This window comes from Xyrauchen texanus, chromosome 8 (assembly GCF_025860055.1).
Source record: "Xyrauchen texanus isolate HMW12.3.18 chromosome 8, RBS_HiC_50CHRs, whole genome shotgun sequence".
NCBI lineage: Eukaryota > Metazoa > Chordata > Actinopteri > Cypriniformes > Catostomidae > Xyrauchen > Xyrauchen texanus.
In genome coordinates this window covers 26,042,607-26,065,324 of record NC_068283.1, presented here as the reverse complement: position 1 = coordinate 26,065,324, position 22,718 = coordinate 26,042,607, and the positions used below count along the sequence as shown (strand labels likewise).

The following is a 22,718-nucleotide window of genomic DNA, read 5'->3' as shown; positions in this document are numbered from 1 at the left end:
TCCCTCTTTAGAGTTAATTTGGAGTTCCTCTCCTTCTCTGTCAGTTTTCCTGCCAATCTAAGAGAGATTTTAAAGATATCACAGAACACTGGGCGATTACGTAATTCTGTGATTATAAAAAGTGTACAGTTGGTTAACCCATCTCTTTTTTGCTGATCTGGGAACATCACACACAGGCCTTCCAGCACCATTAATTCATATCAGTTAACCAGAAAAAAGGGAGGTTTGACTCATTTAACTGTATACAGCAACTTGCTCTTGATAATTGTCAAGTTTCATGACCAATAGCAGATCATACAGACATTTTCAGTGTCAGTTCAAAAGATCCAAAGACTTTTTCACAGTCTGCTTTCTTTGCATTGTAATGCATTTCTCTGGCACAAGGAAAAGAGGACACAAATTGTAGGGGAGTGCAGTATGTCAGGTCAGAGAGAAAGCCACAACCAGACAGAAAACAACACACCCACCATCAAATTTACTGAGGATTAGCTTCTCAAAAGCCACCACATTAGCCAGCAGACTGCAGGTTTGTTATGGATGGATAGTCAGGTCCGGTGAGAGGTCTGGGTTTGTGTTACACAACTGTAGTTGTTTAGGAAAGAGGGTGAGAAGATTAGAAGGTTTGAAGAACAAAACTAGAGTAAATCTGAAAACACACCCTTTTAATTCAAATAAAGCAACTAATGAAATGGTGAAATGCCAGATACATAATTTTTAAAGATTTTCCCCCAAGAAAAAAAGCCCCTTTGTGGCAGAAAGACCAGTCACCTCACCTGGCTGACAGCTTCCTTTTCTGAGTGCTTTGAAATACTTATTATATATCTGACAAAGCGCACGAAGAGTATTAAATTGTGAAATGAATCCTGCTCTAACACACACACACACACACACACACACACACACACACACACACACACACACACACACACACACACACACACACACACACACACACACACACTCACCTAAAGGATTATTAGGAACACCTGTTCAATTTCTCATTAATGCAATTATCTAATCAACCAATCACATGGCAGTTGCTTCAATGCATTTAGGGGTGTGGTCCTGGTCAAGACAATATCCTGAACTCCAAACTGAATGTCAGAATGGGAAAGAAAGGTGATTTAAGCAATTTTGAGCGTGGCATGGTTGTTGGTGCCAGACGGGCCGGTCTGAGTATTTCACAATCTGCTCAGTTACTGGGATTTTCACGCACAGCCATTTCTAGGGTTTACAAAGAATGGTGTGAAAAGGGAAAAACATCCAGTATGCGGCAGTCCTGTGGGCGAAAAAGCCTTGTTGATGCTAGAGGTCAGAGGAGAATGGGCTGACTGATTCAAGCTGATAGAAGAGCAACTTTGCCTGAAATAACCACTCGTTACAACCGAAGTATGCAACAAAGCATTTGTGAAGCCACAACACGCACAACCTTGAGGCGGATGGGCTACAACAGCAGAAGACCCCACCGGGTACCACTCATCTCCACTACAAATAAGAAAAAGAGGCTACAATTTGCAAGAGCTCACCAAAATTGGACAGTTGAAGACTGGAAAAATGTTGCCTGGTCTGATTAGTCTCGATTTCTGTTGAGACATTCAGATGGTAGAGTCAGAATTTGGCGTAAACAGAATGAGAACATGGATCCATCATGCCTTGTTACCACTGTGCAGGCTGGTGGTGGTGGTGTAATGGTGTGGGGGATGTTTTCTTGGCACACTTTAGGCCCCTTAGTGCCAATTGGGCATCGTTTAAATGCCATGGCCTACCTGAGCATTGTTTCTGACCATGTCCATCCCTTTATGGCCACCATGTACCCATCCTCTGATGGCTACTTCCAACAGGATAATGCACCAACACCAATTGTTGGTTAGTGCAATACATATGAGCTCTAAATCATCTCATCTCATCTAAAATGTCTTGTTTTTAAAGATGTAAATCATATATTACAGTTCCAGGATCGTTCATGTCACCCTGATCCTCGAATCTGAGGTAAACAAAACTGGTTTTACATGCAAGTAAAAATAGATAATATATATTTACAAAATTTTACATATTTATTTATTTTTTTTTTAAAAAGTGTTATGCTTTATTGGAATTTTACAAAATGATATGAACTATTAAAGAGATTAATATTTAATGCCAAGCTGAGACAGTGCAGTGGGAAGACAACAACTACAAATGCGGTAACTATGTCAACACTGAACATGCTTTCAAGAAAAAGCCTTCAAATGGTGTATTTAGTATTTACTGCAATTTTCATTCTGTTTTCTCTAAGTCTGAGCATATTGTGGCAACCATATTTATGTCACAGGACAGAACAACACTAAATAAAATAAAAAAAAGTGTAGTTATTGTCCTTTGCTGTATATTCAACAATATGTAGAATTGCAATAACTGCCAATGTGAAGTAAATGTAATGTAGGGCTATAGAATCTTTTATTTCTTAAAAAACTGATGACCGTTATTAAACTTCAGCATCAAAAAGCCTATTACATGCAATATAATAACTTTCTCCATGCAAAAATAGGGAAAAAGTAGCAGAAGCCTACACAAAAAGTAAAAAATATTGACCACAACAAAATGTCCTATAATACCTGGGTTTCTCATGGAAGTTGGTGGCTGGACCTTCCAATGGAGTGACTAGAATACAAAAGACTTAGAATTTTATCGTACAAATGTGTTTTTTTTTTTTTTTTTTTAAGAAGAGCTGGTTCCACTGTAAACTAAGTTGTAAATTGATTCAGTTTGGTGTGTTTAGTGTCAGAATAAACATGGAGGAGCCAGCATTACGATCGCCTAATGAATGTCTGAAGAGATGACTGTGGTTGCCTCAGACCCGGTAACTGGGTGAAAGTCTGTCACAGACGAAACATTCAAGCGAGGTGAAAAGTTCAAAGTGGAAAGTCAATTACAGAAAGAAAATGTTTTTTTTCTTCTCCCCCATAGCAATATCTGTATTCCACACTCCCTCCAGCTGTTCTCCCTTCAAATCATCTTTATTTGTTTTGTTACTCAATCTCTTTTTAACATGCTTAGTCTTAATCTCTCAAACAGCTGAGTAATGTGTCTAGTGAAACAGAACAGAAGAAAACAGCAGAATTCTAATGCCGTTTCCACTGACTGATCAAGTGAAAGCCACAACTAGACTGTCAGACTGCTCTAATCTGGCACACTTGTGTATAGTTATGTGTAAATGGTATTGGGAATTGTATTTTGTGTGTGTGTGTGTGTGTGTGTGTGTGTGTGTGGAGGAATAGAAATATAAACTCTGTCTACCACAACATGAATTTTGTTTATCCAGAAAACAGTGCAAAAACCAAGTGTACTAACCTTTAAGAGGCAGACAAATGACACTCTCTTAAAATATTTTTTACTTCAATGAATGAAGCGATCACCACAAAACTGTTGGCGAGCAAAAATTGGGCTTAAAATAGTGTAGTGTAAACTCTGCATTAGGCGTCTCACAGTACGGACATTGCAATGTATTGGCCTGGCCACATCTGCAGTCCTTATGTCTCCATGCAGCATGCCTAATGCACGTTCAAGCAGATGAGTAGCGACCCTGGGAATCTTTCTTTTGGTGTCAGTCAGTCAGATCTTTATTGTAAAGGGATTGTTTAAAAAAAAAATGTATTACAAATAAAAAACTGAAATATGTCACTATTTATAAAGCACAACTAAAACAACAGCTGTTGACCAATGTGCTGGACATAGTAAAATAAAAGTTAAAATGAAATAAATAATCCACAGCAATACACCTATAGGGCATAGAAAGAACAGCATAAAATAACCATCACCTCACTGATTAAAAGCTATTGCAAACAGATAGGTTTTAAGTTTTGATCTAAAACTGGATATAGTCAAGGTGGTTCTAATGGAAGTTCAGGAAGACTGTTCCAAAGTTTTGGAGCTGCTTCTGAAAAGTCTCGGTCCCCTTTAAGTTTTAATCTGGTCCTTGGCACTACTAACTGTCTCTGATTTGAAGATCTCAAAAATCTCCCTGAACAATGTTCTGACAAGAGATCTGTGAGATAGGATGGTGCCAGACCATTGAGAAATTTAAAGGCCATTAATTGAAGTTTACGGTAATTTCAATTCTACAGCATACCGACAGCCAGTGTAGTGATATTAACGTAGGTGTGATATGTTCGTATTTCTTAACTCCAGTTTTGCACCATTTGGAGCCTAGAAAAGTAAGCTTGACTAATACCTTTAATAAAGTGAGTTACAATAATTGAGCTGAGACGTGATAAAAGCATGGATAGTCCTCTCAAAGTTCTTAAAAGACAGGAAGGCCTTCACCTTTGCCAGCGATCTTAGATGGAAAAAGCTGGATTTGACCACAGAGCTGACTTGTTTGTCAAATTTCAGGGTACAATCCATATAGACTCCCTTATTTATACACAGTTTTAAATACTGAGATAGAGGCCCAAAATAAATGTTAGATGTTTTTTGGGTCTCAGAGGGGTCAAAGACTATCACCTCTGTCTTTCATTTCAATTTAGAACGTTTAAGGAAACTTTTTTTAAAGTTTTAGGAAGAGTTTGTGCAGTTTGTGTTTTGTTTTAGCGGAAGATAGATTTGAGTATTGTCTGCATAACAGTGGAACGAAATGTTATCTTTCTTAAAAACCATGCCTAATGGGGCAACACTAGATGAGAATTCAGCAATATTCACTGAGAATCTTGTTCTTAAAATAGGACTGGAACCACTTCAAAACATTCCCTTGGATGCCAACACAATGTTTTAAACGAGAGAGCAGAAAAATGTGATCAATTGTGTCAAAGACAGCACTTAGATCGAGGAGCACAAGCACTGAAAAATTACCAGTCCACAGTCAACAGTACATCATTTAACACCTTAACCAGTGCTGTCTCAGTCTTCTGAAGCCAGCTTGAAACATTTCACATAGCTCGTTTTCTTCCAAGAAATTGTAAAGTTGCTGTAAATCTGCCTTCTCCAGTATTTTTTAAATAAATGACAGTTTAGAGGCAATTTGGCCGTTTAAGCAGTGGTTAAACAGTGGCATGTTTCAAACATCTTTAAAATGCCTGGGAGGAATTACGTCAAATGTAGACCTGGTAGGCTTCAGCTTATTTAGAATTTCCGGCAGAGAGAAATTGCTGTGAATTGATTAAAATCTGCATGACATGTAGGCAGACCAGCCAGAACAAATGTGGAGGGTGTGATGTTCAGTCTTGTCTATTATTTTGTTAATAAAGAATTGCCGCAATGCTGCCGACTCACTGAGGAAATATATTAACAGCTGGGTTTACTACCGCATTAATGTTATTGAAGAGAGTTCTAGGGTTATTGCAGTTCTTCTTGATGAGATCCGCAATGTATTTTGACTTAAATGCTATCATCGCCCGCTAGAATTTAGAAAGTGAGTTCCTTAATATTTCATAGTAAACCAGAAGTTTATCTTTCTTCCATTTCCTTTGTTCATCGACAGGCCTGTCTTAGAATCCGTATGGTCTCATTTAACCAGGGTTCAGGCTTAGGTTTTTGATGTTTAGCTTTGAAATGAGCCACTTCATCTAAATTCGTAGTGCAGGCAGAGTTAAACCAGCTGAGGTGTTCAACAGCATTTCAATTGTGTAGATGTATCTCTGAGACTTTAACCGCCTCATTGAAAGCAGCAGAAGATTCCTCACCGGTTGTGGATGTCAGTATTCTTGACCGGTGCCTGGGTTTTACAGCGTTGTCCGTATACGATGTAAAAGGCACCGAAAACACGATAGCCTTATGGTCAGAAATGCCAAAATCTCCCAATTCCATATCTTTATTGGATAAACCATGGGTTAAAACTGATGCTTGTGGTGAGTTGAAGGACTTACATTCAGGCGGTTGAAGTTCAGAAAGTGGACTCGAATCTCCAATCTTAAGCCATGTTTCAGTAAAGCATAGTCCATCCAGTCCTCCCAAGGCAAAAAAGTAATTTAGGAAAGACTTATTTACCACTGATCTGCCGTTGATCAAAGCAATTTTCAGCTTCAGCGAATCATACGTCTTTTGTGGTGCCCGACACAACGATCGCAGGTGTCGCATTGACATATGTATTCAGACCCTTTACCATGACACTTGAAATTTAGCTCAGGTGCATCCCATATCTCTGGATCATCTTCGAGATGTTTCTACACTTCGATTGGTTTCCACCTGTGGCAAATTCAATTGATTGGACATGGATTGGCACAAACCTGTCTATATAAGGTCTCAGCTGAAAATGCATATCAGAGCAAAAACCAAGCCATGAGGTCAAAGGAACTGCCTGCAGAGCTCAGAGACAGGATTGTGTCGAGGCACAGATCTGGGGAAGGCTACACATTTTTTTTGGGCTGCACTGAAGGTTCCTAGGATCACAGTGGTCTCCATAATTCTTAAATGGAAGTTTATAACAACCAGGACTCTTCCTAGAGCTGGCCAAACTGAGCAATCTGGGGATTGCCTTGGTAAGAGAGGTGACCAAAAACCCAATGGTCACATTTTTTGAACTCCAGAGGTCATGTTTGGAGATGGGAGAAACTTGCAGAAGGACAACCATCACTGCAACACTCCACCGATCTGGGCTGTTTGGCAGAGTGGCCAGATGGAAGCCTCTCCTTTGTGCAAGACACATGAAAGCCCACTTGGAATTGGCCAAAATATTTTTTTTTTTAATAAAAAGCACCTAAAGGACTCTTCAACTGTGAGAAACTAGATTCTCTGGTCTGATGAAACTAAGATTGAACTGTTTGGCCTTAACTCCAAGCGTCATATCTGGAGGAAACAAGGTACTGCTCATCACTTGTGCAATACCATCCCAACGGTGAAGCATGGTGGTGGTAGCATCATACTGTGGTGGTGTTTTTCAGCAGAAGGGACTGGGGGACTGGTCAGGGTTGAGGGAAAGCTAAACGCAGTGAACACCTGCTCCAGAGCGCTCAGGACCACAGACTTGACCGAAAGTTCAAATTCCAACAGGACAATGACCCTAAACACACAGCCAAGACAAAGCAAGTGGCCCAGCCAGATCCCACACTTGAACCCAATCGAACATCTCTGAAGAGACCTGAAAATGGCTGTTCATCGACGGTCCCCATCCAACTTGAAGATATGCAGAGAAGAATGGCAGAAAACCCAAAATTCCAGATGTGCAAAGCTTGTTGCATCATACTCAAAAAGACTTGAGGCTGTAATCGCTGCTGTAAAAAGGTGCTTCAAATAAGTACTGAGTTATGGGTCTGAATACTTTTTTTAATTTTAATAAATTTGCAAAGCTATCAAAAATCTGTTTGTTTTATTCATTGTGGGGTATGGAGTGTAGATTGATGTGAAAAATATAAATGATTTAAAGCATTTTAAGCATAAGGCTGCAACATAACAAAATGAGAAAAAAATGAAAGGGTCGGAATACTCCATGAATGCACTGTATATATATATATATATATATATATATATATATATATATATATATATATATATATATATATATATATATATATATATATATATATATATATATATCTTTACATGTATACACAGTATATATACACTCAGTACCACTTAGGAACACCTGTACACCTTATTTATGCGATTATCTAATCAGCCAATCATGCTGCAGCAGTGAAATGTATAAAAGGTCAGGAGATTCAGTTACTGTTCACATCAAACATCAGAATGGTAAAAAAAAAAATAACATGGCATGATTACTGCTGCCAGATGGGCTGGTTTGAGTATTTCTGTATCTGCTGATCTCCTGGGATTTTCATGAGGAACAGTGCCTAAAGTTTACTCAGAATGGTGCCAAAAATAAAGATCAGTGACAGTTCTGCACACTGAGATGTTTTGTTGATGAAAGAGGTCAACGAAGAATGGTCAGACTGGTTGGAGCTGACAGAAAGGCTACGGTAACTCAAATAACCACTTGGTACAATTGTATTGAGCAGAATAGTACCTCAGAATGCACAACAGGGTGAACCTTGAGGCGGATGGGCTACAACAGATCACATCGGGCACTTTATTAGAACCACAGTTCCTAATAACAGTTCCTAATAACGTGCTTGGTGAGTGTTTATTTGTATATTTGAAAAAAAAATCATTTCTGAACATTGGGATATAAAATACAGTAAACAAGGCTTCACGTTCTGTGTAACAAATGTCATCCAACAACATGAAAGTATCTTATTTACATTCTGTGAAAATATTTTATATATATCATTCTATGATATATATATATATATATATATATATATATATATATATATATATATATATATATATATATATATCATACATCATTTACGTGGGCATCATTTCTTCCTGAATGTAATGTTCTCTCTGCACTATTTTACTGCAGAAAGAGAGGAGGGGGAGGGAAAGTCATAAATTCAGTTACTTTATTTATGCCCACAATGGTGTGTCTTCACAGAGAAAGGCAGCTAGCACTGTGGATGTTTTAGACCGACTCCAAATAGACAGAGACAAATGCTAGGAAACACACTGTTAAACCTGACAAAACACACACATCTTACTCAGAGTTTAACACACATGCACACACACACATGTTGGGTTTCCATGTTTTAGGAGGACTTTCCATAGACATAATGGTTTTTATACTGTACAAACTTTATATTCTATCCTCTAACCCTAACCGAAAACATTCTGCATTTAGTATGATTTAAAAGCGGTTTTTCTCATGGGGACTGACAAAATGTCCCCACAATGTAAAACATTTCAGAACATTTGGTCCCCACAAAGTGATAAATACCACCGCGCACACGATTAAAATCAAGGACACTTCAAATGAAATAAGGTTTTTGTGCATTTTATTTTATTTGAAAATAACTGATATGCCGGACTTTGCACTGCAAGTCTCATGTCAAGATACATAACCATGATGGTATACTGTTTATCTAACATACTGGTTTATGTTCATTTGCTTATCCCAGGGTTCTTCGAAACTATGCTTACTGTGGCATTTTTCTGAGACAGGACCTTTGGTACAATACTGATTCATAGTTGCCTAAACAATAACTAGCAGCTATTTGAGATCTCATTTGATCCAATTGTTATGGTTTTGAAAAGGCCAAAATAATAATATCTTGGTCCTGTGGTCAGTGTTTGTGTGCCCACGTGATGGACACATTTCACTTAAACCCTGAGCTAAACAAAAGTCGTCAAACTGAGTGGAAATTTTCCCCCTGGCATTGACCTATCTCACTCATCTCTCAACACACTCACAAAGAAAGCTTAATGCCTTTACAGACACGCTTCCTAGTTCACACATCCCAAGTCCCATGTACTCACATTCTACATAACAATGCTTAACACTTACTGCATAATTCTGAATTACATCAACCTCAATACCATCAACTACTGAGTGTTCTCATTCATAACCAAAAATACAAATGGTCATCTTTTACTCACCCAATGATGAAAGAATTTAAATCTTTTTACTGAACTATTTCTTTAACATAAAAAATTGACCTTTTCTATGCTGAAGCTCTGAATAACATAAAGGCAAAACCTCTGCAAGTCTTTCCTAAACTGCAACAACATGTGTTAATGCATTTCTGTGAATAATGCTCTTATTTTAGAAAGTTTGATTGAAGGAACTGGTCACTTCCAGCAACAACACTGGGCACCAAAACCCAGTTTGTATTGGATTTTTTGTCATTTCCTTGGGGAAAAAGCAGACAGATAAACAGAAACTGACATAGATCATACAAATACACTAAGTAAAATTTAGAGTACAGAAGAATTTTGACTTGCACAGGTCAAGCACAGAATAAACAGCCAGAGCTCATTGTCCAGTCAGAAATAAACATGTAAAAAAATCATACTGTAATCTCTGCAAAACCAGCTGCTTTTACAAATCTTTTTGTTTCTAAAGATTCTGTGACTCATCGTCTGTTCCTAAAAGCACAATTTGATTTCTAACGCTCTGAAGTTACTATATAAAAATAGATTTAGACATATATATATATATATATATATATATATATATATATAGTATATAAAAAAATGGCTGAACATTGGGATATAAATAAAAGTGTTCAAGGCTTCACATTTTGTGTAACAAATGAAAAATGTGGTAAATTCAACATTCATTAAACAAAAGTGCATCTGATTCAAAAGAGCCCTATATACTGCCATAGGACATTTAAGGCACAACACTTTTTAAGAGAGACTTTTCTTTGGCTGCGTCTGAGAGAAAACTTCCAAATGTGTTTTCGATGTCTCACCACGACCAAAATAATCAGTTCAGTAACAAAATACCTTACATGAATCCCAATCTTAAATTTCACCATGGGAATCTTCTCACAGGAATATTATTAATGAGATTAGCTGCATCTTAAGTACTTTACAAGTTCTTTAGGAGGAGGCCACTGTGCAATATAAGGCACTATAATGGTACAAAACTATTTCTAAAGTCTAAGAACTTTTAACTATAACACTTTTTGGCATTAAACCAAAAATATTAGGGCATATTCTGTCACAGTTTAAAATAGTTAAGGAAGAATCAAAGAAGTGCAATTCTGGGAAAAGCAATTTACCCCCCGAGCAAGCATGGCATTTATCGAGATCTAACAGATGAATCTTTTTCAGAAGCACAGATGGCACAGTGACATATAAATGCAAACCTCATACCTCAAGTGAGGCTGACGGGCACAGGACCTTTCATGCACACTCATTTAAGGCAGGAACAATCCATGACATAACTATTACATTTCCTTTAACACCAAGTGCCTGGAGTCATGGAGACTTAAACAATAGGCACACATGGAGAAGCGCTGTGACTTCTGTATGGAACAGGAAAAACTTTAACTTGATAAATCTGGGGCAGACTGTATGAAACATTCATTATTAGGAGACATTCTTATGTCAGCACACTCATTCAAGGGTCACTGAGATAGGCCTTTTTGGCTTTAGAAGGCACATTTGGTGGTTATTGTAATGAAGGCATGTTCGGAATAGCATAGTAGCTTACTACTCTTACTTTTGCTGCAATATATAGAATGTACTGTATGCATAGAACAACCGGATGACCCACTAAATTTGCAAAAATTATTTATATTAGATGCTTTTACTGAGATGCTTTGTTCAAAATAGCATACTACCATTCTACCCTTACTATTATTGCTGTATGGCAGAAATAGTACGAGTAGTATGCTATTCCAAACTCAGACAGAGCTTACTGCATGGAATACTGTATATGAGATACATATTGTGCGCATGACTTGACCTTCCATTTTCAGCGTGATGAATGAAGCAGAAGTAATAGCTGAAGTAATTTTTTTTTTATGGACTGCAAAATAACTGCTTTTATGTCCAAAATAATAACTGCATATGGAATTAAACATTCAACGCGATGAGGTCATGAGACAAACACAGTTTGTGAAACTGTAATTTAAAATAGATATTAGGCAGTACATAGTTTATACTGTGCAGTATTCATTAAGTAGTAATATAATATTCAATTCCGAACATAGCCAGATTCCAGTCTGAAGCAGCTTATTTGCCCTAAAGTCCAAGCAGTATCATATTTCTGCTCATCCTTTTAAGTGATGTCAATCACTTCCTGAAATAAAAGCGTTACAGCACTAAATAATCCTGTAGTGCCCCCTGCTGTTACAGAGACATCACATCTCATTAAACCATCAAAGAAAAAAATGTTTTGTGACCTCATCCTGGCAACAGCTGATTGGTTGCATGCAGGTCACATGCTCTGGAAGAGTAGATTGCCTTTTATATACTGTAATGAGCTTATCACGACTTGAGTCTTTGAACAGCCCTTAAAATGTTTTCAACAGAGGAACTGGTTCCTCTGGATGGTGGGCCTCATCAGCACAAGATCTGGGAGAAGGGATGTCTGAGCAGCTCCTCCGCGCTTGGTCTGTATTTGGCCTCCACAAAGATGCAGCGGAGGAAGTCCCGCGTGTGCTCGGAGATGTGAGAGGGAAGCTGGGGGTTTGTAGGCTGAGTAGCGATCTTAAATATGGCTGCCATGGCCTCGAATTCAGCCCACGGAGGCTTTTCTGTCAACATCTCCACCACAGTGCAGCCGAGACTCCTGTTCACACAACACACAATTTAAGACAAATTATCTGTCTTATCATTTTTTTTTTTTTTTTTCAGTAAATCTTGTTCAGGGGCCTAAAAAAAAAATAGTAGGATATTTTTGGACACTTAAGTCACATATAAAAATGCATTAAATGCGTTAGATAACAAAATATCAAATCAAGTTGCAACAGCGAACAAATAATGCTAGAGCCTTTCCCAGATCTAACTTCATTGGACATCGACCGACGGTGGATTTTGCAGACACCAATAACAGCATTGGTGGAAAAGGCAGATAAATGATTAATTGTCCATTAGATATGAAAATCGATTTATAGATTTATTTAAAAAAAGGTCAAAGTCTTTCCTTACTATGACAAGCACAGGCACGGAGAAAACAAGAGTCCAAAATGAATAAAATCCCAGACGTGGTTTATGGTTTATCCAAAATCCAAATAATAGCCAGGAAAAAAATGAAAAGATTTGATTCATAACACGGAACTATTAACAACCCCGAAATACACATCTTATTTTGAAATGACAGACAGCTGGGTCTCTTACAATGCTATATATTATACAGTATTTACCTAATTAAGCTTTATAGCCTATATAGTCACCAGATGAGGTTTAATGAGGAATGAGGTTTATTATTATTATTATTATTCACAAGATATGAAGTTGGAGACACAATGTGCACATTTCCATATACAGTCATCACATTTTTCTTTGCATGCCCTCTCTTCAATTTAGAACACTTAATTGTCTAATAAAAAAACTAAATGCACATATAAGCGAGGATATAAATCTGGATGAATATTGTCAATGATGAAAGATTAAGATAGAGCAAATCCACAGTATCAGTTTTTTTTTCCTCCTTCTGCTGCTGTTATACAGTAGAATCCTTCAACACAGCCACAGATTAATATAGAGGAATAATAATAATAATAATAATAAAAAGAAGGCGGCACATGAGAAGACAACGTTTTCTGAGATTGACGCAACCACAGATTCAGGTAAAGTTTAGTTCTAATTTCAGAAGCTTTTGTATAAGTCTTGTCTGTTAAGAAAAAAAAAAGTATTTTTATAAGAATTAATTGTTAGAAAGGATTAATTAAGATTTACACAAACGAAAAAGGTAACATCACAATTAGGGTTGCCACCCATCCCGTAAAATACGGGATCATCCCGTTTTAAAGATAAAAAGACGCGTCTGGTTTCTTAATGCCCTGTAATTAAAAATGTCAAGCACAGCGAAATCGTTCAAGATCATTAATTTAACCTTGATATTAGTTTCAAATATTGCCTAATGTGGGTAAGGGACAGTCTTAAAAAGTCCACACACTGTGCTAAAATGTGTGATAAGGGACCATCTGAAAAGTTCACACAAGCAACAACTGCCATTTTTTTTTAACCAAAAAACAAACAAACAAAGCCACGCCAACAACTTCAGAGAGAGTATCCTTTATTCTACAGCTTTATTCTACAAAAGAGGCAACCCTAATTACAATGAACACAAAGGCTAAGACTGTGTAACAAACTGTTAGTTTAAGGTAGCTACAAGTATTAAGCTGATAAATCTCAATACAACTCTTCTAAATTGCTTAATTGGCCTAACTTCACTTTCATCATACATTAGGCCACTCTGTGGGGGTGGGATAGGTTAAGCATGATCTGTGCTGTGATGTCACCGTCACAATCGAGTTGCATTGCAGACTTCCAAAATGGCGGTGGGTTTTCCCCCAAAGGAAAGTGCTTAGGAAAGTTAGCAAGTAGATGTTTAAAGCGAAGTGGAACTCAGCCGATGTCAGGACAGTCAAGAGCAACAGTGGGTGTCTTCTCTCAAGTATTAAAAGAGAACCAGCACCAAAAACACACATTTTTGACCAGAGTAAGTGAGTGGAGTGGAAGCAGAGTGGCCTGATTTTGCCTTGAGCGAGAAATCTTTTATTTTTTTAAATCGTCTCGCTCCTAGAACACACAAAAAACCCTCCATTAGGAGCATAACACTGGTTAACAACTTTTAATGGTGAATTATTGCTGCATTTTGGGCCATGTATTAAACACTACTGGTATGAAAGAAAAATGGAATTTCTAATATTAACAGAAAGAATACGATCGACTGTATCGCCAATGCAGATTAGTGGCACTTGGTTATATTGGACCTCCCGCAAGATACATAAAGGTCAGTAAAACATCTCTCTCCTCTATTAAATCTTTTGAATAATCATATATTATTCTAATCTAAGGCATCACCATCTCAACTGCATTAAATAGAATTTAATTTTAACAAACATAAATGTTAAAATTGCCTAGTTTGTATTAAAATGATTGCCATCTAAATGTATTTTAGTGGTAGAGAGGGGTCGATTTAAAAGATTCAAAAGCCATTATTTAAAAAAAGTTAACTCCGCATTGGACATATAGTTTTGATGGTCTTATCTAGTCTTGATAAAAAAAAGAAAGTGTAGAACATTCAACCAATCTTTTATCATTCACATAATTATAGGGCAATATTAATTTATAAAATAAAGAAAGGGAAATAATAGAAAGGATAATAATACATTACCAAATGAAAAATAAAAAGATATTACCAGTACGAAAAAAAAAACAACTCATTAAATACATCAATTGAATAAATTACCACACATTATTTGGCCAATTTATTTAATCCAGAGATTGAATAGCCGACATATTTCAAAAGTAAGTGAACAAATCATTTTATACAGAATTGGGCTAGTGTTCCAATAAAGCACACTGTAGCTTTTCTCATTATGTATTTATTTATATTTCTTTTAATACATCTTCTGCCGGGAGGTTTGGAGGGAAATTTTTTCCACTCCCATACTCTGTATCTGACAAAAGGTCAGAATGAGGATGGAAAATGATCATGTTTTACAAACATATGACAAAAAAAGGTCATGCCCCCTTTAAAATAAATGCCTCTTGGTTCAATGTTTTGTTATCTAATGCAAAGACAATCATACATTTAAAGTGTATCTCAAGTGTCCAAAACTTCTTGGGACCACAGTAGCTTCCAGGTGAAATATAAAAATAATTTATTTTAATCTGCTATAAAAGGTAAAAATGTGTACAATAATGCTGGGCATGTGATCCATGCAGCCAATCAAAGCTTGCACTCCAAAAATGGAAACTTCACAGGAATGTTTTGGTGGAAAATTTTCCCTCCAGTGCTGTTAATAATTTTGTTTTTGCTGTCTTTACCACTACATACTGATTGAACCAGATAGAGGCCTGTGTTTGTGTAGGTTTATTTATGGCAATGAGACGCTATATACTGTAGCTCTCCTTCACTGTGGCTCATTGTTGAACTCAAAAGAACTCTGCAGACCCAGAGAACTATAGACTCTCTAGCTCACTCTTACGAAAAGACTTTTAGCCAATCATAATGCTCTACTGACCTGAAGGGAGATTGTCCAATCAGTTTATGCTGGGGAATCCCTGAACAGCGAGTACTGTAAGCCACTCCCATGGACTAAGAATCTGTGCAAGTTTGCTCCTTTATTTTACTTCTTAAGTATAAGTAAATAGCCATATTCCTCTTTCTTTGGCTTGTTAAAAAGAGGTCTGTAGTATTGCAAGAATGTGGCTTTTTTATCCTTATATATCTCTGTCACATAGTTCACAATCAAGGTCACAATATCATGATCCAATGTACAAAAAGCAGCATTGTGAAATTGGTTACTACTGTCCTTACACTTATACATATTCGTTTTTTTCTCTCTGATGAAGAGGGCAAAAAAACATCTGCCTTTTCTCATTCAAGGAGATTAGAAAACTGGGTACTTTTAACTATAATTAGCTGGCCACTGGCATACTAAGATGGCCACTGAGGTGACTGACCTGAGTAAACGGACTTTAGTTTGGGTTAGGTTAGGGTAAGGTATTCCTACATAACTGCTTAAACAATTTATCGTAAAATGTGACCTAACAGGTTGGATTAGTGGAGCATCTAAATGATGCATACTTGTTTTCATTCCTTTCATTATATGGTTTACATTTGTTGCTTTCAACTGGTTTTACTGCTTTTTTTATTCACAAACAACTTAATTTCCTCTCACCAGACGTCTGCCTTCCTCCCGTACCCCTCTCCACTGATCACTTCTGGACTCATCCAGTATGGTGTTCCGGTAACAGAACGCACACCAGTGCTGGACATGCAGATGGTCTGAAGTCGCTTACTGGCGCCAAAATCTCCCAGCTTCACATTGCCAGCTGAATCTCGTAGGATGTTGGCACCTGAAAGCAAAAAGGGAGAGCAATTAGTGTGCAATAGTATTTCACAATTTTCAGCAACTATTAAAGCACAGGAACTTTAGGGACAATAGGCTTTTGCTGATGTTTCCTTGCTATTGAAATTGAAAAAAAGTCTGTGACTATGTGAGTTCTAATGCCAGACAGTACCTTTGATGTCCCTGTGGACTATCATGTTGCTGTGCAGGTAGGACATGCCCTCCAGGATCTGTCTGGTATACTTTCGTGTAACATTCTCCGTCAAAGCCCCATAGGCCTTCAGCTGGTCTTTGACTGAGCCCTGAGGGGAGAAAGGCCACAGGACCACAAAATTGTTACCATGTGTTATAATCACCATATACAAGTAAGCGATAATGTACAGCAGGTAATTATGGCAACAAAAAAAACAAAAAAATTATGACTTTACATTATCCTGTTTATTACATGGATTCCTACCAAATAAATAAATATGTAGAAATTAATATAAATCGGAGTTGAATTTTTTTTATGTAATTTTTTTATATTAGTTCAAAAAGAGACCATAGATTTTATGAAAGACATGAAACTAGAACGGCCAACAGTTTAGTGGTCATTATAACAATGTTTGACCTCAGAATGCCCTGATTGACTAATCAGAATTCCAGTATTTCAGAAAGCCATGTAGTAAGACATTAGAAAATATCAGTCTAATCCTTGTTGATTCCAAAACACTTAATGAGCCAATGCATGTCCAAACTCACCCCTGGCATAAATTCCATAAAAATGGTGAGGGTTTTCTCATTGTGGTTTCTAAGGCAACCGTAGTACTGGACGATTCGTTCGTGGTGCAGGTTCTTCAACAGCTGTATCTCACATTCTAGTGCGCTCACCTCCTGCAGAAAGGAGGGCAAGAGTCATGGCATGACCACAGCAGAGCTGAGCAGCTGTGACAAGAGAAGCGGAAATCAAATAGTCCTCTATGTGGGTTTTTTTAGTGTTAAAAGAGCAAGAACGTTCCCTGTAGACTAAGATTATTTGCTTTTGAGTTTGTGTTAAGTGAGGGTATGAGCTACAAGAAATGCAATGTTGGACTACCACACTGGCCAACACACACACAAACACAGAAAGTGACAGTGCATGTTTTTGCAGTGGTAGTCAGGAAAGGGTTTAACCCTCTGGGGTTGATGGACACGCCGGCGGATTTTTTTCGTCATTACAGCAGAAACAACATAAAATACTCCGTCATTTTGGGGCATACAGATAAGTGTAAGACATCATTAGAGACTATAAAGGGTTTACCTTTATTTGTATACACTCACAATAACAATAAAATCTTTTGTAAAATAAAGAAAATAAAAAGGGTGAGCTTTCAGCAGTCTCCATGTTCACGAGCACATTTCTGACACACGTCACAAAAATGAACTGAAACTCCACGAATACTCCTCACACAAACATGAAACATATGTCTAAAGCTAGCTTAAGATTTCTACTTTTAAATAAAACAATTCAAATATTCTCCTGCAATGTAATCTGTATGAAACAAAGCAATGTACAATTTCTCCTGGCTCAGCTAATTATCTCTAATGTGATCCCAACCACGGGCAGAGGGCGATATTCATACGGTAATATGCTGAGACGATCAATGCAAATGGTGAACGCTCCCGACTGTTCCTTAAAAACATAGTTCATTCACTTTTCTGCACGTTTGAAAGACAGCACAATACACAAGTGAGAAAACTCCTGGATAGTGACAAAGAGTTAAATTTTTCTCAGAATTAGAACGGGACTCCAATGAACGTTTGCATTTTGAAGAGAGACTTGATCCAGCCGAGGATACAATTTCGGATGAGTAAGTGTTACGATCCTTGGTTGTCTGCCCCGTGTTTTCCGTGTCACCGTCACCATGTTCCATTTTGTCATTATGCGCACCTGATTCTCGTTTGTATCCTCATGTGTCTGTGTATTTAAACCCTGCCTGTTCCTCCATTACCTTGTCGTTCGTTGTTCCCACTGATCTGATGTTTGTGGATGCCTGTTTTGCCTGCCTTGCCTGTCTTGTCGTGTTCATCCAGGTTCCGTGTACCTTCGACGTTCTCCTGTTCTAGTTTTGTTTTCCCCATGTGGATGTTTCATTTGTTCCTGTTTATCTTGTTTTCTCTGTTAATTAATAAAACCCGCATTTAGATCCAAACTCCTCGCCTGCCTTCATCTGCACTCGTTACAGTAAGTCATTTAAATTTTCATTAGATGACATGCTATTTTATATAAACATGTACATATTTTTACTAGTGGGACTGTTTTCAGACTTGCCAGCCAGGATTCAGAGTATTGAAATATGTCCTAATAAGCAAGTTTTAGTTACATTTAAATGCTGTTTCGGCTAAAGCAGGTATTTAAATTGTATGCTGTATTATATAAATATGATATGTAATATGGTATAAAAATAATATGAATGTTAAGAATATTTTAACTAGTGTTTATGCAGCCTCATTATCATCAACAAAGCTTGTACTTGCAAATGTGTGTTCAGGTGTAAATATGCAAATATTAGAAAATCAGCCTTTTATAATGATTTCTGAAGGATCATGTGACACTGAAGACTGCAGTAATGATGCTGAAAATTCAGCTTTGATCACAAATTGCATTTTACAATATATTCAAATAGAAAACGGTTCTTTTAAATTGTAAAAATAGTTCACAATATCAATGTTTTTTACTGTATTTTGGATCAAATAAATGCATTCTTGGTGAGCAGAAGAGACTACTTTTAAATGGTAGTGTAGGTCTAAAATTAAGTAAAGTCTTTATGTATAGAAAATGTATAGTGAGATTATTTCTTTTAACTTAAAGCTTGATTTTGATCTTTAAGTCGCCTCACATTCATTCTCTTTGTCACATTCCTCATTGATAGGCCCAGGGGAGGGGTCTTTTGTCTCCTCAGGTGTGAATTACATCAATATTCATGTTAATTCACGTCTCCTCACATATGACCTTTCTAACACTAAAAGTGTCTTACAAAAGTTCAATTACTATATTGTTTTGTATGAATGAGTGATCAGGATGGTTTTCACATCATTTTGTAGCAAAAACTCTAGGCTACAAGATCCAGTTCTCAAAAGGCTTGTGGACAAATGTTGAGTATGTGTTATATGGCTTTATTTCAATGACTTCTTTTCAAACATTTTAAAAAAAATGTTTTTTCAAAAATCATGCATAAACGTTATTTTCTCAAAAATACAAACATGTACATGCATGTTGCTCACATATTATTTTAGCCAAGTTTGTGCTGAATACAGTGTTATAGGATTTCAGCCATTCATATGTTTTTAAGCAACTGAAAAAAGCACAAATATTAAGGCATGTCTTTAACCCAGAGGGTTAAAAGGGAGGGGGAAAAGTTTGAGAAAGAAAGATAGAGACCCATATCAGAAAAAAAACATGCTGGTAATCGCTCAGAAATGAAAAAAATGTGTATGTGTGTGAATGTGTGTGTGTATTTTTTTTTTTCTATTCCAAAAATGTATTTCAAAAATGCTAAATATTTTCTGCAGGGTCAGGGTTAGATTTAGTCGTGTTTATGTTTGCTACCTTGCTGGTCTCTGGACTGGCTGGGTCAAAATGAACCTGTTTAGCTGCAAGTTCTCTGCCTGTGTCCACATCATAGCATAGATACACCCTCCCAAAAGCACCCTGACCAAGCAATTTCCCTCTACGCCACGTCACTGGAGCTGTAGGGGCTACATACATGCACATTTAAATTTACAATTATAAACAAATGAACTGAACATTTCACCTTCACCCAAACAACACTTAAAACACTTCTATTCTGCAACAAAGCACAATCATAATCTATAACAGCTAAATCACACTCACACTTATGAGGGACTGCGCGGTCCTGTGGGCGGAGTCTGGCCTGCGCATCAACTAGCTGCCAGCTCCCCAAACTCTCCTCACTGCCGTTCAGTGATCGCCGTGATGGCACCAATGTAAATAGGTTACCCTGAGGCCGGCGGATCCGTGGAAATGTCCGTCGACCTGAAGATAAGCATTATTGGCATAAATGTTTGCCGTTGCAGGAACTGCTAAAATGCCATACAAAAGAAATGCACAGTATATGCATGTATGCTTCGGGTTAATCAGAGTGTAATGGTAAATTTGAGTATTTACTAGGGCTGGATGAAAAAAATTTACTCTATTCAAGATTAACTCGATTTCCCACTTTGTTTTTCACTAAATGAACAATAGGAAGTATTTACATGCACCAACATAATACATAGTAATAAACCACAATCTTCACCTACATATATTTTTCCTAAAACAATTTATTATATAAAAATTGCCCACAATGATTTTCGCAAACATTTTTGAATGATGATAGAAATTCATCGTTGAATCAAACTTTTGAGCCAATTCACTGAAATGGACAAACTGATTCATGAAAATGAATTAAACTTACCAACTCTAATGCTGTTTTAGCTACTGAAATTTAAAAGCTGAAGAGTGTAACTTTTTCAGAGTTAAAACACTTTTTTACCAATCTTAATATGCAGAGACAACTATAAGTAATCCATTCGTAGGATAATTTTCTCGAAAACTGTAAACACTTGTGCCTCTGTGGCACTATAAAAATTCCTGTTTGTTTTGAATGACCCCTCCAGCCAGACACAACAACATTGACTCAACCAATGGTGTGAGTTTGGGGTGGGGCTGTTTGTTTGCTCAACTGTGGAGAATGGAGAGTGTACAAAAAAAAAACAAAAAAACTTTTTTTAATTCTTGCAGCTCCGTTCAGTGGTGCAGAAATTACACATTTCAGCTTTAAATCAGAGATGCTATTAAAACTTCTGCCTTTAAAAAATATCTCTTAAAATCTATGTTTTAATGCTCTTGTTCTCTTGAATCACAAGGAAGGATTACATGCTCTTTAGGAAATGTAATGGCCAAATAAGATGTGCATAAAGTGATTTTTACAGTGTAATTCCTTTTACATTGCCAGCAAAATATATTGTGAATATTTAATACATGACCTTGCCCTTATGTATACAGATTACATTTCATACCTTCACTTTGGTCTTTATGGTGCAGGGACACGTGATACCTCCGAGGGAACGTCCCTCCCTTTCCCACAATCTTATCATTTACGTGGTTTTCCCGGTCTAAAAGGAGAGAGAGTGAGGGGGAGAGGGGATGGGAAATTTGGGTGAAAGGTCAGAGGATCTTAAAATGTTTAGAACTTCATCAATTGTTTTGTTCATTGCATTGGCACACACCTGCACAGTCTTGCCGGTTGTCAGGGTAACTTTTAACCCTGTGCGTGCGAGGCTTCCTGAGTGAGGGGCTACGAGACAGGAGAGACAATTAATTGGAAAATACCACCTTGAAAGGCACTTAAAATGGCAGTATAATTACAATACATCCCATATCGTACTCGTCAGGATTTCTTTACCTGTCAGAGTTGCTGTCCAGTGATTGACAGCTGCCAGACACTGAGTTTTCTGCGCTGCTCCAAGGATCAAGCACCTTTAAATTTAATAATTAAATAAAAGTGACTCTGATGGCACAATAGCTAGTTAGGTTATTGAATGTCTTTAGCAGTGTATAAAATGAGTATATCCTACTTGAAATTCTGTCATACTGCTTGAACAACTATGACAAGTGCAGTATGTGATGCTTCAATGGGAACTGCTCACTGTTCCAAACGAAACACTGATATCTATTATAAATATGTTTTCTGTGCAGCACATTTAAATCTATGCAGCCTATTTGGCACTTTTTTAAAATTAATACAGGCTCAAAGGAAAAGCAAGTTTGCAACATATATAACCCTTTAGGATAGTACAATAGTTGCGTAAGTTACCGTGTTACAAAATTACCATGATTATGATCATTAATTTCTGCTTAGTGGAGTTTGATGTTATGTAATATCCAGCACTTGTTGAACAACAGATGGTTGTCTGAAATGGCATACAGATAAGTCGTAGATACAGTGGCAAAAAATGTGTGAACCTCTAAGCTAATGACATCAACAAAAACTAATTACAGAGTTGACAAACCTGCCATCCAATTAATGAAACGAGATTGGAGTTGTGGGTTAGAGCTACTTTGACTTATTAAACACACTCTGACATTTTGAGTTTGCTATTCACAAGCAGCATCTGCTGACATGGACCATTCCTCGAAAAAAAAAAGAAAAAAAGATCTACAATAAAGAATTGTTGCTTCGCATAAAGCTGGAAAGGGTTATAAAGTTATATTGAAGAGCTTAGACATTCATCTGTCCACAGTAAGACAAATTCTCTATAAATGGAGACAATATAGTACTGTGGCTACTCTCCCTAGAAGATGACTCAAAGATCATGCCGCAGAATGCTCAATGAGGTAAAAAAAAAAAAAAAGAACCCTAAAGTGACTGTTAATGACTTGAAAAAATCATTGAAACCGGTTAA

General features: G+C 37.1%; 1 protein-coding gene across 4 annotated transcripts in view; it reads right to left on the bottom strand.

Moving 5' to 3' along the window:
* Positions 1-8,718: 8,718 nt before the first annotated feature.
* Positions 8,719-22,718, bottom strand: part of LOC127647553 (mitogen-activated protein kinase kinase kinase 3-like) — a 55,139-nt gene continuing 41,139 nt past the window's right edge. For all 4 annotated transcript variants that reach the window (XM_052131852.1, XM_052131854.1, XM_052131851.1 and 1 more), the window contains 9 exons: positions 21,719-21,792; positions 21,543-21,610; positions 21,333-21,428; positions 20,146-20,307; positions 19,861-20,009; positions 17,034-17,165; positions 16,465-16,594; positions 16,122-16,299; positions 8,719-12,055 (listed from right to left, as the gene is read on the bottom strand). In XM_052131852.1, the coding sequence (XP_051987812.1) occupies positions 11,827-12,055; positions 16,122-16,299; positions 16,465-16,594; positions 17,034-17,165; positions 19,861-20,009; positions 20,146-20,307; positions 21,333-21,428; positions 21,543-21,610; positions 21,719-21,792 (1,218 nt within the window). In that variant the 3' untranslated portion in view covers positions 8,719-11,826. The remainder of the gene's footprint in view (positions 12,056-16,121; positions 16,300-16,464; positions 16,595-17,033; positions 17,166-19,860; positions 20,010-20,145; positions 20,308-21,332; positions 21,429-21,542; positions 21,611-21,718; positions 21,793-22,718) is intronic.